Raw genomic sequence first — 22,391 nt, 5'->3', positions numbered from 1 at the left:
AGCAGTAGCAAGCAAGCGCCGTAAAATAAACTTAAATCAGTTGCTTTTTGGTCATCATTCAAGGTATCCAGTCTCTTTTCCACTTGGCGTAGGCTTCACCATCGGTTGGCTTTTTGTGCTAAGTACTGCTATCGCAAAGTCTTCGTACTGATCGTACCTGTAACCTCGATGATGATAGGAGGCAAGCATCCTTGCTCCGTCTGGTGATTCCTATACCGGCCGAACGCACTGAGTTATCTTCTTCGGGAGTACCAGTAGGCCTGACTTCCAAGCCCCATACCAATTGCAGGGTCCTGTGCGCTTGGAATAGGGTGAAATTGACGAAGGTAGGGTGTAAGCACTTTAAATTCTTTGAATGTTATCATTCTGTTAGAAAACCAAGGCCTTTGGCCGACCTCTGCTTTTTAAACCGTCTGGCAGACCGGTGTGGTATCCTGTCTGAGACTCCCCGTGCTGTGTGTTGTGCGGTTACTGATGAGTTAGCCGGTTCGGTTGCGGCACTTAGGCCTGCATACGCCTATAGTCTTGTCCGACTCGCTGAAGCATCTTTCCACATTAATCCCATCCCGTACTGGGCCATTTTTGTCGAATAACCACTTTGCCGCTTATAATTGGCAGCCGAGGGCGTTGCCTATTTCTTGCGTCTGCAGCCATCATGCTCCTACTAATCCGCTCAAGGCTACCCAGCAGCAGAGGAATTCATTGCAATTTACCGGACGTACGTTTCTAATGCTAGGCCTACTGAGACCGTTGGGACGACAGACTTCGCCAGGATCACTTAAAATAAGTAAGAATGTGTTTTTGCCAACTCTTAGTCTGACAAATTAGGTCAAGCGGTCAAGGTCGTATACATACGAGATCCAAGGCCAAGGTCAGCAACATACATATGTAGGCCTGGTCTTGCCGTAGCGATGTTTTCAAAAAGGTAGTCTCAAACAAGACCAAGGCGGGCAAAAATGCACAAAAAAATGTTTACCACAGGTAAAAACCATGAAAAAAAGTATGAAATACTGCGTTTGCCAAATACCACTGTTGCGTTTTTTTATAACACGGTGAAACATGGCATTCTGGCTTTTGTGACTTTCGTAAACAATGAGAGGAACGCTCAAAACATCACGCCAGTAGGACTACGGCATTTTTCGGTTTTTGATGACCGGATTTTAAGGTTTCTTGCAATAAGCATGATGGTGAAACGTCTTCTCTCTTTCCAATCAAGTATGTATACTTGATGCAATTAATATACATGTATATACATATACAGCAGCACTCTCCTGGAATAGCTGCCATTCCCCAAACTTCTACAGAAGCTACCATGATTGATAAAGATGACGGCTCAGCACGCAGATTACACCACCATGGACCAGACGCGCATAGGTGTTCCTCATCGATACGTTTCGCTTGGTGAATTTTTTATCCCATTCTCATCAATTACCATTTTACAGTACGGGTTAAGGAGATTACTTCGGAGTCTACCTGCAGGCGTGCAATATCGTTCTGCCCACTCAAAGCGATCCTTACCACTTTAGCCAGCTGCTATTTAGAATTTGGTGGTGCTTTAAGACTGTAAATAATGGTAAACAAGCACGTGAAACTAAGTACATGTATATCTCCTTTGGTATTTCGAGGACCGTCAGAACCAATTTGGTGCTTATATATTATGAATGCGAAACTGACCTCTGAAGTCAGCTGTTAGGGTACGACTACGACATTGCCTTCCAGAATCAGATGGCTTGGCCAGTGTTGATGAAGCAGGCTCGCACATCGATATCAACAAACAAGAGCCCATTGCGATTACTATGGAAGATAATCTACATTTAAATAGGCAGCTACAGCTCGGAAATGGAAATGGAATGGCAAAATCATGGTGATCAAGTAAAATCAGTTACGTTTGTCTCGATGACATGTTGTTGACTGCATACTGTAACATAGACATTGTTAACGGCCACCAAATCTCCGTGATTATCATGGGGTAATTCCAACTCACTAACGCTCACAGGCGTAGCCAGTCGTTTTGTGTAAAAGATAGTTGTTTTCTAAAACTTAACGGATTTTTGCGGTCGGTGTTTCGGCCTTGGGGACTTTCAAATTCAAATATTTAAGAAATACAACGAAAATTGGGGTCATTCGCATCACCCTATCCCCTCGCCTATACAAACCTTTGACGCTCGATTAGATTCTCAAATCTTAGAGTATAGTCTGGTTACTCTAAGCTTAAATTCAACAATATGAATGAGTAAAATTGTACATTACTCCTGACCTATAATTGTTTTACTTGATTATAACCTCTGCATCGTTTAGTCTACAGCCAATACAGTGAGATACTGTGTTGTCTTAATTCATTCCAGCGAAGTGTTGGCAGGTACCAGTAAGTGCAACCTTCAGTCCAAGCGTGTTTTACCTCGACGGCATTCATCTTTTACGTTCCAGGTATACAAATTGCTCGTGCTATATACGATCTCTTCAGAATGCAACATGCCGCTGGTGTACAAACCTGCAAAGCGATGGTAGTTTATTCGAGAGGCTCTGGTTCTGGTATATACTGATATATTGACTATCCCCATATCTGAATTCATGTTCGAACATACTTAAAGACCCGCATTTTCTGCTCTCTTTGCAGATTTCGTGGTGCCATAACGGGTTGACGCATAGAAAAGAAGGTATCACTGGGAACATGGCCGACCCCGGAGTAGATACGTTCCCGCCTGATAGTAAGTCAATGGAGTCTTTAATTCTTCGAGTTATTACTGATAACAGCATATTTCGTGATGCCCCTTCTATGCACAATGAGATGGCAAGTATTCGTGAATGTTTGGGCTGAGAGCGTGATATGTTGTTGTAGGACCTTGCGTGGTACAATGAATTAACGATTGGACTAGTTTCTTTACTTTCAGTATAGGGGGCACATGTTTAATAGATCTCACTCCATCAAGTAAAAGATGATGAACAAAAGCATCTTCAATACTCATTATCTTAGTGCGGGATTGTTTCAGTGAAGAAACAAAATCGTATGAATCTGGAATGTATTACATGTATCTTGAAGTACCTACCTCTACCTGTGAATATACTATAGTATTACTATAGCAGTTAGTGCTGATATTTGTTGGATCAAACCGGGGTGATTGAATGGTAGGGGCCAGGAAATGCAGGTTAGATTAAAACAATCAGTGGTTCACATCACACGTACGACTACGTGAACCATTCCCGCCGGCAGGCTTGTAATGCAATTATCTCTTCTTGGAGTGAGTGTATCTCGTCTGGAATACGCCAGAATCAACTAAGATGGTTTTTTTAAGAAACGTATGATTTTTCACCTTCCCAATGTGTCTGCCCCAGCAGGTAGAAACTCAAACGAAATATGTCATAGAAGTCTACAGGCAACTAGGCCAAGTGTGTTATGGCCTTTATGTTCTGCAGGTTGATTTTTAATGCTATTTTCAGATTTTTAGCTGCAGAAGTTTACACTTATTCAACTTTTTGTCATGTTGCCCAAGGCTTGTTGTTTGGATGTACTGTACATGTATGTAGTTCTTCTTTCACAGCAACTGCAGTAATACTTCAGAGCCAGTGTTCCAAGTAGGGCACTCATATTTTTCTGCAGCTTTTTCATCCAGTAATTAGAGCCAACGCGATATAAATTATGGTATCTGGCACCTGCTTTCAAAATAACGTGCCTCAATGACTTCAACGCTGAGATGCCATTGGAGCAGTGGAGGTATTCATTGAGATAGACATGTATTTACTGGTAGTCGAAGAGAAACGTATTCACATACCACATTTTCCTCTAGGCTGAGTTGTCGAGGCTGCCTATCTCATCAATGTAACAATCAAACTCTTTAGGTATAGATTAGAACTATACTATTACGCTAAAGGGTTAAAAAAAACAATGAATACGGATAAGAGAACTGCCTCTCTCGAAGGTCACCATGATAAAAAGTAACGAATGCAAAAGGAGACGCCCAACGTGGGGCTCGAACCCACGACCCTGGGATTAAGAGTCCCATGCTCTACCGACTGAGCTAGCCGGGCTGTTGACAAGAATAAGGCGCGGTTTTTAATTGATTTTGAATAATATGACCCATGATTTGACAACACATTGAGCCCAGGTATTGCCAACGTTGATTCTTTCCACGTGACATAGTAATGTCTTCGTGATCATCGGCTCAAACTGACTTCTCCGAATCGACGCGAGGCATTCTGGCGAGGTTAAGCAAAATTCCAACTCCCACTCCGACGGAAACTTCGAGACCGAATAGTAGGCGCATATGGGCAACCATGATAAAATAATTTGATGGACACTTTTCACTGGTGAAAACACAATCACCTGGTAGAAATGTTCGGTGTCTTTTTAATCTTTACTGCTTATCAATCGTACAAATACGCCATTGCTCTCATTGGCAGATCCAGGGGGGGGGGGGTACGTGTGGGGACGCGTATCAGACGCTCCTTTCCCCCAATCAATGAAAAAGCTTTGAAACCGACAATGAAATTTTGGAACACACCAGGAATTGTGTTAGTGAGAAATGCAGTGCACAACCCTTTTCTTACGGCTCCTGCAGATCCGCCCATGTTTAAATTTTCATTATCATCGTTATCAGCTGATGTGAAGCTCTATAAGAGATTGGAACCAATGGAAAAGCGCTATAGAAGTGTTGTCTCTATTATTTTTGTCACTTTTCAGGTCCGTTTCGGTTTTTCTACAACACAGTGACATCAGATGACATCAACAAGGCCATGCTGACGGACCATGACGGCTCGAAACGCGGCAAGTGCAAGATCGGCTTCCTGACACATTTCGTCTGCGAAGACTACCATCAGTTGGTGGTCGTGGGGTCCATTCCAGGTCGGTTCAATATCACAATCAGCAAAGAGATTGGATATCCATTCAAACCGAAATGTTACAATGGTACAATGAAAGCAGCGATGTTTGGAATTCACGACGGGTTAAGACGGGTTAGAGCAGAGTGTGCCGTTATTGTTGCCGAAAAAAGCCATAGTGGGGTAAAAAGCAAGCTTCGTTATGGCGAAAGTTGTTTTTTTCTTTTTCTTTTTCTTTACTTTTATTTATCAACAAAATATACTCAGCGACCATGCCGGTCTGGTAACTTCCAAGTTGCTTGTCGTCTGCACCAGTTGTCTGCGGACGGTTTGCGCGTTGCAGGTTGCTATACATGTACTTCTGCCTGACATCATACAGCGATTAGTTTTCCCTTTCGTGAAACACCGCGGTTTTGCCTTGGTTTCAGCCTTTCATTGTTGGTCACCTGTTTCTATTTGCAGAGCTCGGTGAGTGGGACCCCGCAGCAGGGGTGGTGGCCCATCGCCTTGACGCAGGAGGCTGGTGGTTGGCAACAGTCGACATCCCAAAAACAAATACCTTTGTAATAATGTGGAAATGGATAGTACGGTCACCAGACGGAAGTTACGTCATCAGATGGGAGGAACGTAGCAATAGGATCCTGTATCCCCAAAAACGTCATCATTTCATTGTTGCACCTTGGTTTGAAGATGGCCTATTATTGCAGCCAGATTGTCCAGTGACGAAGGGTAGGCTTCGAAACGTAACTCCTTGGCACGGCATGAAACAACATTGAATGAAGAAATAGACAGCGGAATAGGTATTCCAATAAACAAAGCCAAAAGGAAGCATTTGACTTCGATACCAATCGGTTTCCTGTTGAGACTAAAATTCAGCACTCGGAAAATATTTTGCACATGGCATGCACTGAGAGCATGGAGAGAAAACAATTTATAGTACAACGCCTCTTCACGCACAGGCTATAACACCAATTTATAAAGACTATAATTCATGGTAATAGGGGTATATAATGAGACCATCAACTTTATGGTAGTTTTTTGTCATGTTGTTTTTTAACCAAGGTCTGTCGGTACATGTCAAAGGTTATTATTTTGATTTTATCTTGAAAAGGCTTCACACGCCGAGTATACCAGTATGCCACAACGCTCAACGTCTCTATTCTTTGAATACGCCGAGGCCCAGGATACTATAGTGTTCCAAAACGAGAAGCTTTGTCGAATGCCCCTCCATGCACTTGACGGAAATGTTCATCGTTCGAATTTTCACTTTGTTTGCATCGCCCTCAAGCGACAATTGAACATTTGCCAATTAAGCCTTACTTTCCTTGTCATGTGCAGGTGCCATGGGTGGAAGGGCCGACAGAACCTCAAGACTTCTCCATCCATTTTCGTCCGACTCCCGTGAAAGTACCCTGGACCGTGATGGTGACAGCGCTAAGTTAGGTAGGTACATCTCTAGTATGCACCATTCCCTCTCGCTCTCTTAATCAATCAGCGTGTTCGATTACTAGAGTGGCGCTTGTGCGAGTAAGCGCCAGTGCGTTCTTTTTGGTACTGGCGCCTTATCTCGCGCCTCATCTCAGTGAGCGACCCTGCGAGCGTGTTACTTAGACAGAAAATGGCCGCCGCAAATGACTTTTGAGAAAAGAAGGCAGACGATCCTGTAAATGCCGGCTTTGCGATATGTACAGATGTGTTTATTGCATCAGACTGCAGGTTTTTTTGGCAAAAATAGAATAAAGAGCTGTATTAGAATGTGAAAAATTGGTTAATCAGGTTAGTGAGGAGATTTTGTAGTTTACGCACACCCGGTCGTGTGTCCGGTGATTCATATTTACGCTACTTTATACCCTAAAGTACTCGGGCCTGGCGCGAAAGCGTTCGGGCTCAATTCATACTGGGCATGCGCTTCAATGCGCGAGATCCGGTGCATACCGAAGCGCGGCGCTAGAAATCGAACACGCTAAATGAGCAACGAGCTCATCCCGAGATCAAGCTCGTATACGAAGGGTTTGAAATATCGAGAGGCGGCGGAGTGTATTGAAAACAACTGGTGCCAGGATGAAACGAGCTCAGCGATATCTCAGGGACTATTAAAAGAATACCGTCTGCTTATAATGGTCTTGTATTTCTTTTCGTTATCTGTCCGAGGTCCGAGACGTTCGTCACGGCCGTCACAATGACGGCTCTCGCATTAAAGTGGCAAGTGCCTTTTTGTAAATCTGTCCTGCGTGATACTTCAGTTCAATCACCCAGTCCTTTCATGGTGTTAAGTCATGTTATGTTATCAGGACATAGGCCTATAGCAGGCGGTGATCTTTATTAGCTAAAGATATGAATTTCTCAAGCACCCTTGCACATTTCTGCACTTCGTACTCTGACGCACTCAGTCTCCGTTTCGTTATAATGCCGCTAATTATTACCAGGAAGTCCTTTAATCTAATTTAATCCCCTCTTCAGTGGGAGGCCGCCGTGGCAGTCTCAAGAACAGGATCAGGGGTTTCTTCAAGAAACACAGGAGCAAAGACCGGGGAGGAAATCAAGACAGTACTCAAAGTGCTCCTGATTACAGCAAGATCGGTACAATGTAAACACAAGCAGCAGCCAAAGTTCATAGCATGCATGCGGACTGTATGGTATATAGGCCTATATACTCATATTTTAATGTGCAATGTATCTTTTATTTATGACAATGTATTTTAATAACAAGACTTTCGCAATGGCACCCAGAAGGAATGACACCCATTGCTTCCGTTTCGATATGTTAATGAGAAAGTGCGGACATGAGAATGACGAATCGACCTTGTGACTCACGACTGTGGGACGGACGGAACAACATCCAGCTTCGATTTCAAATGTTTAGGAAAGTTACATGAAGGCATGAAAGCAATTTCTCCCAAAAAAAAATTATCAGAAAACTGAAATCATCTGGCACATGTTCGTTTTCTTCGAAGTATTCATTTGTAAAGATAACTGGAATAAACATTCTGTGTCGGATACAGGTGGTCTTGCGTTTTATTCCTACACTAGGGAGTTTCCGCATCGCTTACGATTACGATTTCAAAGTCGTAATCGTAATACTCTCAAAACCGGCATGAACCAGAAATTTTGTTTCCGCATTCACACCAACGACTTGGTGTACTGTAGTATAGGCCCTATACTCTGCTCTCATGCTCTGGGTGCACTTTTCTCGGCGCTAAAACATGATCAAAATCGCCGCTGATCAAATTAAATGCAGTTCCTATGTTTGACAGATATGTTCTAAAGTATTATTCAATGAATATTTCACCTTGGATTTGATATGTAGCGTGGAAAATGGGCTTTTCGCTAATCCATGTAATCGTTTTTCGACTTACGAAGATCAGCCGGAATCCTCGTAAGAACGACACGAAAGTACCATCGACGATTTCGCTGGGGACGACGTAGCACCAAAAATCGATGACGTCAAACACAAATCGTAATCGTAATCGTAAGCGATGCGGAAACTCGCTACTGTCGACGAACATGCGTCCTCTTTGTGGAACAGCTCATGTTGGAAATGGTATGGTCTCTTCGACAGAAGGCTATCAGGAGATGAAGAGATCGTAATGCGACCCACGGACGGTCCAGGTCCAGTGGGAAATTTTGTCCGTATCTGGTATGATAAAATATCCATGGACTAAGTATTAAATACAAAAGAACCTCTCAGGATCTATTAAGGACACCCTTGGGACAGACAAATGCTGTCTTTAATACAGAGGTGTCTGTATGTTGACAGATGGAAGGAGATACGCCATTCTGAATACAGTGGAACCTCCCTCTAGCAGACACCTCTCTATTAAGGACACTAGTTTTGGTCCCAAATTGGTTTCATCCCCTCAATTTGACCTCTCTTATCAGAACACCACTCTATTAAAGGCCTACACCGTTCTTTAAAAATGTTGAATTTGTAATTGAATTTGAATACTTACAATTGCGTCAATACATACTGAATATAATTTTCAGCATTGCCGCTGTGCAGACAGATATACAAATACTATAAATACCAAATTTCAGCAAAATCGTATTCATAATAACTGCACTACAGCATTGTGTATTAGTGGATTTCTATTTAACTGGACCACAGGTAATAACGAATTGTGTACCCCTTTAAGGACAGCACTTGTCAGTCCCGAGGGTGTCCTTCATACAGAGGTTCTACTGTGGTTATATTACCAGCTCTGCTGACATTCGTCAGCTGAGGTAAAAAAACGAATCAAGTACATTGATTGTAACTTCATATATTTATAGAACTATTTACATTGGTTTGAAATCATAATTGCGACATCTAGTATGTGAAACATGTAATGTATGAAGCAAGATGAAAATACAGCAAAATGAATTAAAATTGGTAATTAAATCTCATTAATAATGGTTACGATAATGAAACACCCTGATTCAGGCTGCAAAGGTTTTGTTTATTATTTGTTTTTGGGAAACAAGCCACATACCACAGGTTGAACAATAGGGCAGTTTAGACATTCAGAGAAAACCCCAATGTTATTCGATCGAATTTGAATGTGGTCAAAATTTCCTTGTGTAAATGCAAACTAATCAGTAATCATGTGGATGACTTTGGATTCAAAGTCAACCTTCCATCTGACTTTGTTGTGTACTCAAATGTCCAAGAAGGCATGTACATGTACAATTAAGCACATTTCTTGTTTCAAAACTACATTGAGAGCATCTGCTTTCATTAATATGCATTACAATTAGACCGCTTGTGGGCCAGATAGAAGTTGAACGTGTAAAGGCACACAGGATTGGGAACCTTGATGTGGGTTGTATATGGTCGAATCGATTGTGGCTTTTTACCTGGGCATCTAAATGGCCCTTATGTGAAAGGTCACTTGCATGTACAAATACAAGAACTCAAAAACAGCACCCCACAGCAACAGCAAATTCGTTATTTCAACATTTTGGAACCACCCCATTTCTTCATCGGTTTTTACCTTTCCTAATTTCCTTTTTCATTACGAGAACATGACAATGTTTTATTTTTCAAAGCATAAGCATTCGAAAGCTCAACAGAAATAATTATTTCATTACAAGTACAGCCTGCCGTCACCCTGTATAATAAAGGAAGCTTTGAGAAATATTAGAATATAGCTATAGATTTTCTTGTTATTGTTATTAACACCTTCATGGCCGAACCATGTAGATCCATGTGCCCCCAACACCCTATTTGAGTTGGTTGTCAGAGACAGGAACTACACTATCGCCATCTTCAGGGCGGGGCAGAAACTGAAAAGACAAACCCATTTTAATGTCAGGATAAATTTGTTCAGACTTCTGGAATTTTTTTTTGGGGGGGGGGGGGGGGGGTGTTGGAAAGGAGGGTCATTTTTCAACCAGAAAATAAAATATAGTTAAGGAGTGACGCTAGCATAATTGATTCAAGAAGACCGTCACCTTGTCTTGGAGAAGCTGCTGCAGAAGACCTTATGCAGCAACCTTTTGTACTTTTTTTTTTCTGGAGGTCTGAAAAGGGGGTGTTGGGGGGGTGAAACATCAGCCACGAAGGTGCTAATAAAGCATGATGAATTTCAGACATGGCGTAGTCAGAGTTTTAATACATTCAGATGGTTGGTTTTGTGTGACCAGCAACAATGCATGAAAGAAAAGTTTCTTGTTTGCAATGGTCGTTGCAGGTACCTTCCACATGATCGGTGATAAATATATCTATTCTAAACCAGCAGTACCCTGGAGAATGAGTTCTCCAAATTGCCGAGCATCTTATCAGGCCTTCCAACTTAATGAGCAGACTGCCCTGGATAGTGCTTCCTGAGGCCTGGGAGAATGGTTTCCTCACAAGCATAACATCCTAAATCTTGTTGGTAAATGTTTTTGAAATAAATTGTGTCCATCTGGTAACATGGACAATATGTCATAATATCCACTAATCTCGAGGTAAATTAACAAGCGGGTTACTCTGTGGTACACGCACAAAATCAATCCATGCATAATTCACAATTTGTTCGCTTTCCATAGGACAAACCAGCAGTGCATTTGTCTCTATATTTGATGCAAATCATGCTTGAAGAACCTTATTACCAGTTGAACACAACAATGTTTCGTTGAAAGACCCAACAACACAGTTTTTCTAACTTTATGAAATAAAATTTCCTTTCCTGCAGGACAGGCAAGCTCGGCTAACTGGAAGGCCTGATAAGATGCTCAGCAACGTGGGGAATTCATTCTCCAGGCTGAGCAGACAACCTGTTATTTGCCGCTTATTGCAATAATTATCATAGCCCCCAGCATTTGCAGGCACAATCTCCTCATCAAAAGGAACCAGAAACAGACATCAGCGGTAAGTTTGTCCTCTGAACATGATTAAATAAAGCAAACTCTTCTCTCTTGACTGGTTGCTTGCACCAGTTCCGTCCAAGGAGGTGCCAGGTTATAAACTACAGCCAAAGATGGCGCTGACCCACAAACAGGATAAAAATACTTTGACGCTAGTTGCGTTGTGAAAGATGTCATTCAGTGCCCAACAGCAAGGATAAATTCACAGAGCATGACCTTGCCTACTGTTCTGTCATACAGTGTTTGAGAAAACCCCCTTCAAAGTGTCTCTTGAATGATGAAACTTGGCCCAGGACCATCCACTTGTTCCATCCCTTCAGATGTCTAGCACATTGTTGGCCCGGTTACAGAATGCACAAGATAGAAACAATCCTTGAAATAAACTATTGCAAAAATCCATGCAAAATCAAAGTCCACTTACTAGAATTGAGTACTGTCGTTTTACACATAATTTTTCATTCTGTAGTAAAAATTGCACACAGCACGTAGGCAGTGATATGTCCTGTACTGAATGAACTTTATACCAAGCCAAACAAACTAACGGTGTAGAAGGATTAGGCCTGCTAAGCCGTTGCTGAATCCTCACGTGTGAATAATTGCGTACTTCCCGATGACATCCACGAAAGCCCGGACGTCTGAGCATTCTCGCTCCCAGTACCATCAGTGCTCAACTTCATCTGGAAAGACGAGATACAGATGTTGGATACAGAGAAGAATACATGACACATATCTAAGGAGGAAAGGAATACTGCCTCTCTATCATGGACCAAGGCAGAGGCGGGTGGAGGGTGTTGTACATGTACATTCCCATGTTCGGGAAAAATTGCCAAAACTGAGGAGAAAATTTCTTAAGATGTCAAAATTGCCCATGATTTCCCTGTTGTATTTTTTGAAAATCACCTCTTCTGAGGAATTTTCATATCATCAAATTGACTGTTGACAGTCTCCGAACAGAAACCCATTCCGTGTCTGCCAACACAGGCCACCATCTTGTAAGTCACACGACTACTCAAAATTCTTAGAGTGTATCATAGTTGCCCATCAGTCCAGAATTAATTGATACACACAAGCTATGAACAGAAAATTCATGCATTACTATTTTCTGCTTGTAGGTTGTGTATCAACAGATTGGGGGCTGAATAATCGCTAATTGATAAGTGCTCTCAAGTGCCTGTGGTTAATTACATGCAGTAATGGAAGTCTGTATGGACCTGTAATTAAGAATATTCATCACTATGCTTTATTGATTAGAATGATGACGTTCCCAGCGAATTTATTTACTCGATTTCATGCATTCATTTGTAATATTTAAGGAATATTTCCTTTAAAGGGGTACGCCGTTCGTAATTACTAGTGGTCCAGTTAAATAGAAATCCACCAATACACAATGCCGTAGTGCAGTTATTATGAATACAAATTTGTTTAAGCTTTGTATTTATAGTATTTGTATATCAGTCTACACAACGGCAATGTTGAAATTTATATCTGGTATGTAATTACGCAATTGGACATTTTTAAATTCAATTACAAATTCAAAATTGTTAACGAACGGCGTGGGCCTTTAAACAGAATCGTATTTATCAATAACCAAAGAGATGCAACATTACTTCAATTTGTTGCACGTCAACAATGATGAGTTTAGAGTAAAAAGAAAATCGTATTCAATGATATCACCGAAAACAACAACAAAGAATACAGTCACGTACAAATGTACATAACAACTGTACAAAAATACACTGATGAATGATTATGACCATGATAAGTGTAAGGTATAAAGTGGTACAATTATCAGCCCAACAGTGTTGAAAAGAGCTGGTAGCTCACATCGATGCAAACAGAGGCACCGGGGCAAAAATTTGTCACCGTTTTCATGAACTGTCTAATCAACATGTTTTTGGTTTTGAGTAATCAACATACTCAAGTTATCACATTTTTGTTGATTCGCCAAACTTAATTAGTTGTATGTTCTTAACGATTTCATGTACATGTCTACAAATTTGAGTGAAGAACCATTGACCTATATGATGAGGTCGGGTAGCAAAACCTCAAAATAAAAAATTTATTGATTCATCACTTCGTGAAAACAGTGACGAATTGTACCACCATACCTAACCTTACTCCCAAGGAATACTGCACAAAATTCCCAAAATCAGTGTCCAAAATGATATAAATGCGAGGATAGACCACCGAGATCTATGAGAAACATGTTCGCAAAAAAAGTGCAAACACAGGAAGCGGGTTGACAACCAACATCCAAAATAAAAGATGATGAGACTTAAGCAAACGATTTTTGTTGCAGCAAAAAAACAGCGATGATATCCCAGCTATGAGTGATAAACAGATAGCTCTGCACTTAAAACCAGTCATCACTGGCTTTGAAACTCATAGGGTGCATCGATGATTGATACTTGTTGCATGTACCAAAGAGGGGGAATTGAACAGGAGTCTTTTGCCTGGGAATTTGCGCCATAGAAACTGATAAGATGACCACAACAAATGAAATATTTTTGTCTCTGGCACCAATTATCGCCCACCGCTGCAACAAAAATGTCTCATCTTGGGAGTACTTTAAGCTGGGTATCCACCATAGCGATTTTTTTCTTCAGGTTGCGATGTAATGGTGATGTGATTGTTACATGTATTTCCAGCAGCCGTCAGGGAGTGATTTGGCAGCCCCAAGTCAACTAGTGGTGACCTGAAACAGCACTCAGGACTTTCCAACTACTACAAGGAGGTCATTGGAGCGACATGCGACTCATTTTGCCATGGCGGGTCACATATCATTAAAGGGATGTGGTGACACAGTTGACATAGAAATGTCAAGTCACTGGAGTGGAGTGAGTCAAAAAAATGGCCTTGGAGTTTTTATGGGCTGTTTTGTGTATTTGATGGCTGTTGACCATGTCAAACCCTTCACCACTTCACCTCTGCCACCGTCAGACTCGAGGAGAGATCGGAGAATGCCCAGCACACCTTGAGCAACCTCTAACAGAAGAGGGCAGAGTCATGACGGTGTGACATCCTTGTTATTACAATGAGTACAGGATGCAAGGTTTTCGACGACATTCATGTTGGAACATCACTGCACCCGAGGAACAAAAACATTGGAACAAAAATAATGTGACACAGGCTGATGCGGGTACATAAGACACAGACTGATGCAGATACATAAGACACAGCCAATATATATTCCACCAACATGCATTCAATAAAAGACAAAACATTGGCCTTACAGATTTCTTTGTAGAACTTCGCTAAAAGTCAATTGGTGTGAAATAGAAATTTTTTAGAATTAAGAGTGAAAATTTGTGATGCAAATCATGAAGCTGGTTGCAAACACTTTTAAACCATTAGCTATAGGTACATGCCAAAACTCTGATACGTTAGCATGGGGGTAGCAAGCCTTTTGATCATGGGGGGGGGGGGGGTAAAAGGGGCTCTTGGGGAGCAAAATGACACTTTTTGAAATTTTTCTGCCAAAATCATGGCCAAAAACTCATTTTTGGTGACCCCCCTCCTGCTAGCTAAGCTAATGGTTAGCCAGTTAGCACACAGCGTGCATGCAAATTGACTCTATAAATCGTAACATCAGTTTCAACACATCACCGATTTGAGATAACAATATTTGCTAGCAATGCCTGCACAGCAAATCTCACTGGATGCTGTTAAAATTGTACAAGTTTCTAGGTGTTGGCACGTTACCTTATTACATTACCCCTGTCTACCTTTACGAACATGAACATGTCTAACAATGCTGTGTAGAGCTCTAAGAGGGGCCATTTATAAGTATCAAACCAACTAGGTGCATTGAGGGAGAGTGTACTGGATTGTTCAGTCATTAGCAGCAGCAGTGACAGAAGCACCAATCAAATTACTCAACCAACAAACCAATCATCCCTTTAGTCATACATTCACTGATGGAATGAGGAGGGCTACCAACTTCTAAACCCCGGTGGTGATTGAGGGAAGCATATAAACATCAAATGCCCAGATGCCTTAGTCTTCACACATGAACATTTTTAAGAGACTAGCTGTGGTTAAAGAACTTCAGAGGACAAATATCTACTCAGTAGAATTCAATCAAAGGAACCGCTTGCCCCTCCGAGACTTTTCTCCCTCAATGCGGCATACATGTACAGTTGAACCTCCCTTAGCGGACACCTCTCTATTAAGGACACCCTCTCTATCAAAGACACTAGTTTTGGTGCCAAATTGGCTGTTTCCATTAAATTTGACATCTCTAATTAGGACACCTCTCTATTAAGGACAGCACTTGTCAGTACCGAGGGTGTCCTTAATAGAGAGGTTCTACTACACTTTATAAATGGCCCCCACGGAGGGTGGACATGCTCAAAAGTAGGAAGCAGAAGACAGGGGAACGATGAACGGCTTAGCGGACTTTACCTTTATTTACCTTTGGTTGAAGCTGGCGCTTGGCCTCGTCATGGACGGCGGGATCCAATTGACTGAATCTGAATCACAAAATAATATGGCGTTAGTCGCAAAATAAATCTGAAATCGACTTATTGGTAATAATCACTATTTTATCACGTTTAACTCAAACATTGGCCTTTCGTGGCAAAATTTGTCTTTTGGCATTATTGTGCAACGTCATTTGTGATGTCATCAAAGGAGCAATTTCACCATTTTAACAGCAAGACGAATCCACAGATGTTTCAAGGCGTCCGAATTTAAAAATAAACCAAAAAAACCCCAATTTTTAGGTGAACAAGCTAAAATGCCTTGACCTCATTAACATACTCTAAACTCGGCTCTATAAGACCAGGTTGATAATACCGCCCAATACCACATTTACGACGTTTATTTATAAGGATATTCATCCAGGTTGGGGGTGTTAGGCCTATAAAAATTCTCGTCAGACCTCATTGGTTGGAATTGTGATTTGAGGTAATCCTACATGCATGATTAACATGTAATGGGCTGGCGAGAAATATATGATCGGATCTTATACAGCCGAGTAGAGAGTATTTTACCTTATTGCATGAGGGTCATCATTGTTCGGAGGATCATACAACTTTTCCTTTGATATCTGGATGGATTCATACACTTTTTGTTTGTAGAGTTCCAGGTCACGATCATATCTGAAAGCAAAGATATTCATACTTTGTAAGGTCCTTATTCAGGAAACATGCCAAATTTTCAACCTCATTTAAAGGCCAAATTCAAAATTACTTGAAATTTAAAATGGATGACAAAAACTGTCTTGTATTCGCATGACCGTAGTCATTAAAGAGATCCAGTCGCGGCACAAGTCTTTCTTTAGACTAGCCGAATGTCGTAAAAATAACTAAATTGGTGATTACTTCTTATGCAGCCGACTCATTGGCTACCTACCTGAGGGGAACTCCAAAATGCTAACATTTATCAATGGAAGCTTATTCCACCTTGTGGTGTTAACCGGGCCATTCAAAACTCCCCATTTTTATAAGCGTTTCGCGATAGGTTTCCTTTAAAATAAATCTCATCCGTTCATTCAAGGTAAGTTCCAGCATTAACGCACTTCAACAAGTAGCGATGACATTGCGCACTTTACTCCTAGCTAATGCTTCGCCAGAGCTCCCTGTATTAACCTCACTTGAGACCTACAGTCATAATCACAACTGACATCTGTCCTGCTTCGCGTCGGTGACATGCCATGTATGTGGAGTTGCACACGGAGTTGCGTGTCAATGATGCACCAGTGACAAGCTCATCTCTTTAAGTTTCGCGTAAATTACACGCAACCTACGCGCTGGGTAGCGCGTCAATGACGTGAATTTAGGGACCATTACAATCGTAATTTCGACTGTAACCCTTCACATTCACCTCATTCTCGCAGGTTTGGCTTAACCTTCCTAATGTCTACTTACAATACTGCTGCTTCTGGGTTGAGTGGTGTTTTAGTATCGATCTTGTAGAACACACGTCTTGCATAAAGTAGCACCTGCCAGAGGTGGTTCACGTTGCGCCTGAAATAGCACATTTCAAACAAATACAGTGGAACCTCACTTAGCGAACACCTCTCTATTAGGGACAACCTCTCTATTAGGGACAACCTCTCTATTAGGGACAACCTCTCTATTAGGGACAACCTCTCTATTAGGGACAACCTCTCTATTAGGGACAACCTCTCTATTAGGGACAACCTCTCTATTAGGGACAACCTCTCTATTAGGGACAACCTCTCTATTAGGGACAACCTCTCTATTAGGGACAACCTCTCTATTAGGGACAACCTCTCTATTGAGGAACAACCTCCCTATCAGGGACACTAGTTTTGGTCCCAAGTTGGTAGTTTCTATTCAATTTGACCTCTCTAATCAGGACACCTCTCTATTAAGGACAGCACCTGCCAGTCCCGAAGGTGTCCTTAATAGAGAGGTTCTTCTGTATTAGGAAACGCACAGCCAGCATTTTATTGGTTCAAACAGAAGACTCCTTTCATGTTTCATGCAGACGTTAACCATCTTTGTGTACAAATCATACTATTGTATCCTAGCAACTGGAGAATACAATGCCCTGCTTTGAAGATAACGAAATCAGTTGGCATGAAACGTGAAATCGGAGTTGATAAATTAGTTTTTCAACAAAAGTTTAAATCCCAGAACGAGGAATTTGATGGAGAGTTCAGATATTAGCAACTGGATACATATGAGATAATCTACAGCACGTTTGAAGATTGTAGGAACTATCAGAACTCTTATTTTCTATCTGATCACTTTGGTGCCTACCTCCATTTTTGGAATGCTCTCTTGCAGTCAAGTTCACCCGTGTCTGGATGCACAACAGGATGGAACACAGGAGGGTCGAATATCAATCGCTGGAAGATAGAAAGTGATTTGAAATTAAAATGATGGTTTCTCAAGAGATAAATGAATTTAGTGCATTTTGGTAAAATAATACCGACTCCATTTGGCCAATCTTAGGAACACCAGAATTCATATCGAAACACCAAAAATCAGACAAGATATTGTTCAGAGGCCGTGCAGACCAAAGGTGCCAATGTCCTCCAAGTACAGTAGAATCTCTCTATTAAGGACACCCTCGGGACTGACAAGTGCTGTCCTTAATAGAGAGGTGTCCTGATCAGAGATGTCAAATTGAATGGAAACAACCATTTTGGGACCAAAACTAGTGTCCTTAATAGAGAGGTGTCCACTAAAAGAGGTTCTGCTGTAATATTTTTACCATCTTGTGGGATTTGGATGAATCTTTGTGTTTCTTAGATTGGCAAAATAGAGCCTTTATAGTTTCACCCTTGAAGTAAAGATCCCCAGGCTTTTTCTTTACCATTTACTCTGCACTTGGAGGTGGTAATTGTCCAGGGAGTACTCTTCCTCAAAGGCGGTATGAGCGCCTTTACATGCCACTACAGTTAGGTGCCAATTGGATTCATTGGCCCATTGACTTACGTCTTTGCAAGAGGTAGAATCCTTCGCAAGCTACTCATGACCTTAATTGGTAGGGTCGCTTGTTTGCCCTGGCTTGGACACTAGATACAAGGATCCAGGGTAGAGAACTGTGGAGAGCCAGGAATTTTAGTTTTTTGAAAGCCACACTACGGTTCATCGGGAAGTCTTGGTTCTCCCCGGGATTAAACCCAGGCCCTATTGCGAGGTAGCCAGCAGCATAAGCCACTGAGATATGAGGCTCCCATCCCCAGATAGTCACTGGTAAATTACTATACATGTGTAGAAAACTGTTGGTTTATTTTTCACTCACCGGACAATCACCATCGGGATAATTTTCTGGTATGACCACGTTGAATTTGAACACGCCTTCCTGGTACAGGCCCTGTCTTATAAACAACACACCGTTCCAAACTGAAACAAGATGGTATACAATACAAGATCAGTTTCCTGCTCACTGCTTTCTGGGGACATGTGCCATACCCTTTGGCAGTTAAATGGTACTGCACAACAAACATAAAGCAAGTTTTTAGAAATCTGCCCTCCTTACAGACCCAAGGGAAGAAAACTTCTCAGAAATAGATATTTTAAGTATAACGTATTTTGCAACAGCTTTCTGAAGACCAAGATCTTGCTGAATCGATAGAGAATTGATTCTTATCCTCCAAACTTCATTTTATCAGTAGAAACCTTAAGAGCACAGATGTGCAGCCAGAGGAGGTATATTTTTGCCTGGAAAACCCAAACAGATCTAGGTTGCCTGGTGCTGAGGAGTTCAGATGTTCTTGAACCATGTTGTTTACCTACCTAGTGTTGACTTAGCAGAAGGAATCACGTAGACTCCTGGCAGTTTTTGTGATTGAAGCTGATGACTGAAATACAGGAAAGATTGCACATTACTTTTTGTTTCATTCAAGTAAAAGTTGCCTTCAAAGAACCATTTATCGCTTAGGGTGGTCGCAAAGTTTTAGCGCACTTACTGGTACATACAATGGTGGAATCAAATAAGAACACACAATATTTCATGATCAATGCAGCGGAAACTTCTCATTTTCATTTGGCAGTAGACCAAATCCAACATTGACTGCCAACTTAAAAATTCTTAATGCATCCTTGGATTTTTTATGCGCGTTTGATCTGCGTACCTGCCACCAAAATCGCAAAAATAAAATGGTCTCACTTCTGGTAATCTACTTACTACTCCGCCAATAATGAATACTCTAAGAAGAACGGCCCATAACTATGATTTCCCTTCGGTGTGCTGGTTTTCCTGTCAATCATCTTTGTAGCTAACTGTAACTGGGTAGCTGGATCGGGGACGGACGGCAGGATTTTTCTTCCTGCTGGTGTAGCTGTAGTTGACCTCTGGGGGACAGAATAAGTCGATTCATCACCATTTGCAGTCACCTGAATAAGTAGAGAAGTGCACTAAAAAGACAAAATTCTGTTTTTCAGAAAAATTGCGGTTCATAAGAAAGCAGGAACGGACCGAAACGAACCAAAACAGGCCGGAACGGAGTTAAAATTTGCCGAAACGGAGCTTCTAGTGGTTTTAAATGGCATCTATAGGCAAGATAGGGCCCCTGAATTATAAATTATGTTCATATAATGAAGATCAGACTTCTTTTCCATCGTGATATTGATGATATTGCCTGATTTGGTCGAGGCGGATTCCAGTAGCAGACAGCGCTTATACTGCACAAGAACTGATGACGTCACTTCAGCTCTGTGTGAAAGTAAATTTAGTCCTCATTAAATATTTAGGGGCTATCATGGAAAAGAAGTCTAATCTTCATTATATGAACATAATTTATAATTCAGGGGCCCTATCTTGCCTACAGATGCCATTTAAAACCACTAGATGCTCCGTTTCGGCAAATTTTAACGCCGTTCCGGCCCGTTTTGGTCCGTTCCTGCTTTCTTATGCACCCGAAAAATTGGAGCAAGTTCTACAAAGGCATGTATATGTAGCACCTACCCCAAACTTTGATGCCAAAAACATTCGCAAGTATTAAAGGGACGCTATAGACAGCAGCCAAGTACATTAAGTAGGCAAGGTAAAGTTATCAAAAGTTGCCAAAAGGGTTCTGTCTCATCTCTCAGTACATCAGAACTAGTCACGCTTGGATAAGGGATATATTAAGAGGTGAATCAACATGACATTGCGCCCTTATCTGTCAACAAAAGATGGCTAATTTAACCCCCCTGCCCCGGCCTATAGTCCGCCTTTAACTCTTTACATACGCTAGACCCGCGTGCGTCATAGCGTCAAAGTCCTGAATACACAGCGTCATTATTCTGATATAGTTTCCCGGGAGCGCGTCACTGAGGCGGCCGTATTTCAGGTAGTGTTTACATAAGTGATATTATCTCCGTTGCTGTTCATAGTACAGGACTAAAATTTTGGGGAGTAACTAAGAATTAAATTCCGCATAAACTCATGTAATTTATTTTGAATTCTAACGAAAAGTAACCGAGAACAAGGCCTGCAAACTTGGAGAGAAAAAATTTTCTACAAATCGCCGTAAACACAAAATGTTTATAATAAAAATCTAAGTCCCAGTCACTATCATCACTTCCTACCGAAACATTGATATCTGAATCTGCAAAACCTTCAAATTCTGATCCGGAGCTCGAATCAAATAAATCTATCATAAATAAACCCAGCTGGTCCCGAACAATGCGCACGTCAATCAAAAAAAAGATTAAAGAAACGTTTAAAAATGGCCGACGAGGTCAACTTCCTGGGGAATCCCGCCAATACATCGTTATTATTCATGCCTCATGAATACTAAATTAGAACGGAGTGACCTGAATAGAAAATAGAAGCTTATCTCTTATTGGCCATTCAAATAGGGTCACCATGGAGCCAGCCAATAAGAAATTACGATACATTAAAGTTGGAGTAGCTTGTAGTCGGCTTGCCGGAGTTTCGCACTGTTTGAATGGAGCCGAGTAATGGCGGCTCCTGGGAGAACAGCGTAAGTTCTTTGCGCCGACCAGCGGCGGCTAGTGTATGTAAAGAGTTAAGAGCCAATTGTGGCTTTTGGTAGGTGTGAGCAGTCGTTGGTAACACTACTTCAACAAATGACGGGTTGCATTCAATTTACCTTGCTGGGTTTTGATGCCATATTCAGGTGTTGAACACCACATGCTAAATGATTTCTAATGATATCTGTCAACAAAAGATGGCTAATTTAACCCCCCTGCTCCCGCCTATAGTCCGCCTTTAAGAGCCAATTGTGGCTTTTGGTAGGTGTGAGCAGTCGTTGGTAACACTACTTCAACAAATGACAGGTTGCATTCAATTTACCTTGCTGGGTTTTGATGCCATATTCAGGTGTTGAACACCACATGCTAAATGATTTCTTTGAGTGCCAGGAGTTCATCTAAATTACAAGACACGTGTAGAAGAGAAGAAACCACCTGAAAAGAAAAGCAACTTTGTCAGTGTCAGTGCCATCGAATATTACCATATTCAGGTGTTGAACACCACATGCTAAATGATTTCTTTGAGTGCCAGGAGTTCATCTAAATTACAAGACACGTGTAGAAGAGAAGAAACCACCTGAAAAGAAAAGCAACTTTGTCAGTGTCAGTGCCATCGAATATTACCGACAACCTATTCGAACATGTTCATGGTTTGACCTTCGATGTCATGTGGATATTACCCCACACGCCAGCAGGACAGGACAGGACAGGACAGTACAGTCCTGATCCAGTGACCTGTGTGCAAAAGCCAGAACTCGGTAAAATCTCTCTTAAGATCAGATGTCCATTAGTGCCAGTGTATAGATATCATGGCAATCCCCCAGTTTAGGCCATACCCTCGTTGATCAA

At 41.5% G+C, this 22,391-nt stretch overlaps 2 protein-coding genes and 1 non-coding gene across 7 annotated transcripts; 1 reads left to right on the top strand and 2 right to left on the bottom strand.

Annotated features, from left to right (window-relative positions):
* The first annotated feature begins 78 nt into the window (after positions 1–78).
* On the top strand, positions 79–7,814 carry LOC135495667 (uncharacterized). The gene is made up of 6 exons (XM_064784504.1): positions 79–326; positions 2,618–2,708; positions 4,679–4,840; positions 5,278–5,544; positions 6,154–6,258; positions 7,276–7,814. Exons 2-6 carry the CDS (start codon positions 2,672–2,674, stop codon positions 7,404–7,406), a joined length of 702 nt encoding a protein of 233 aa, XP_064640574.1. The 5' UTR covers positions 79–326; positions 2,618–2,671; the 3' UTR covers positions 7,407–7,814.
* Trnak-cuu (transfer RNA lysine (anticodon CUU)) lies at positions 3,954–4,026 on the bottom strand. Its single transcript has one exon. It is a non-coding gene; the product is annotated as a tRNA-Lys (tRNA).
* A 1,244-nt stretch (positions 7,815–9,058) lies between the features above and the next one.
* Positions 9,059–21,977, bottom strand: LOC135495666 (AKT-interacting protein-like). 5 transcript variants are annotated; one of them, XM_064784500.1, is made up of 10 exons: positions 21,865–21,977; positions 19,750–19,958; positions 19,359–19,423; positions 18,865–18,965; positions 17,874–17,962; positions 17,013–17,111; positions 16,137–16,244; positions 15,557–15,614; positions 14,376–14,396; positions 9,059–11,819 (listed from the first exon to the last, which is right to left on the bottom strand). In XM_064784500.1, the coding sequence occupies exons 1-10, from the start codon at positions 21,883–21,885 to the stop codon at positions 11,706–11,708; spliced, it is 885 nt and encodes a 294-aa protein (XP_064640570.1). In that variant the 5' UTR covers positions 21,886–21,977; the 3' UTR covers positions 9,059–11,705. The 5 variants fall into 5 exon arrangements, with proteins under 5 accessions (XP_064640570.1, XP_064640572.1, XP_064640569.1 ...); XM_064784502.1 differs by lacking the exon at positions 21,865–21,977 and adding an exon at positions 21,662–21,712 and having other exon boundaries at positions 15,547–15,614; XM_064784499.1 differs by lacking the exon at positions 21,865–21,977 and adding an exon at positions 21,662–21,712.
* Positions 21,978–22,391: the final 414 nt, after the last annotated feature.

Source organism: Lineus longissimus, chromosome 11 (assembly GCF_910592395.1).
Source record: "Lineus longissimus chromosome 11, tnLinLong1.2, whole genome shotgun sequence".
In the NCBI taxonomy this organism is placed as follows: Eukaryota; Metazoa; Nemertea; class Pilidiophora; order Heteronemertea; family Lineidae; genus Lineus; species Lineus longissimus.
Note: the sequence above shows the minus strand (reverse complement) of the source record. Positions and strands in the feature narration are given on the sequence as shown.

Coding starts and splice junctions, on each gene's coding strand:
- LOC135495667 (XM_064784504.1), top strand. CDS start 2,672: ATGGCCGACCCCGGAGTAGATACGTTCCCGCCTGATA. Junction 5,545..6,153: donor AGATTGTCCAGTGACGAAGG/GTAGGCTTCGAA, acceptor TGTCATGTGCAG/GTGCCATGGGTGGAAGGGCC. Junction 6,259..7,275: donor TGGTGACAGCGCTAAGTTAG/GTAGGTACATCT, acceptor TCCCCTCTTCAG/TGGGAGGCCGCCGTGGCAGT.
- LOC135495666 (XM_064784500.1), bottom strand. CDS start 21,885: ATGGCATCAAAACCCAGCAAG. Junction 19,959..21,864: donor TGGCATCAAAACCCAGCAAG/GTAAATTGAATG, acceptor CTACTTATTCAG/GTGACTGCAAATGGTGATGA. Junction 15,615..16,136: donor GATGACCCTCATGCAATAAG/GTAAAATACTCT, acceptor TTTGTGATTCAG/ATTCAGTCAATTGGATCCCG.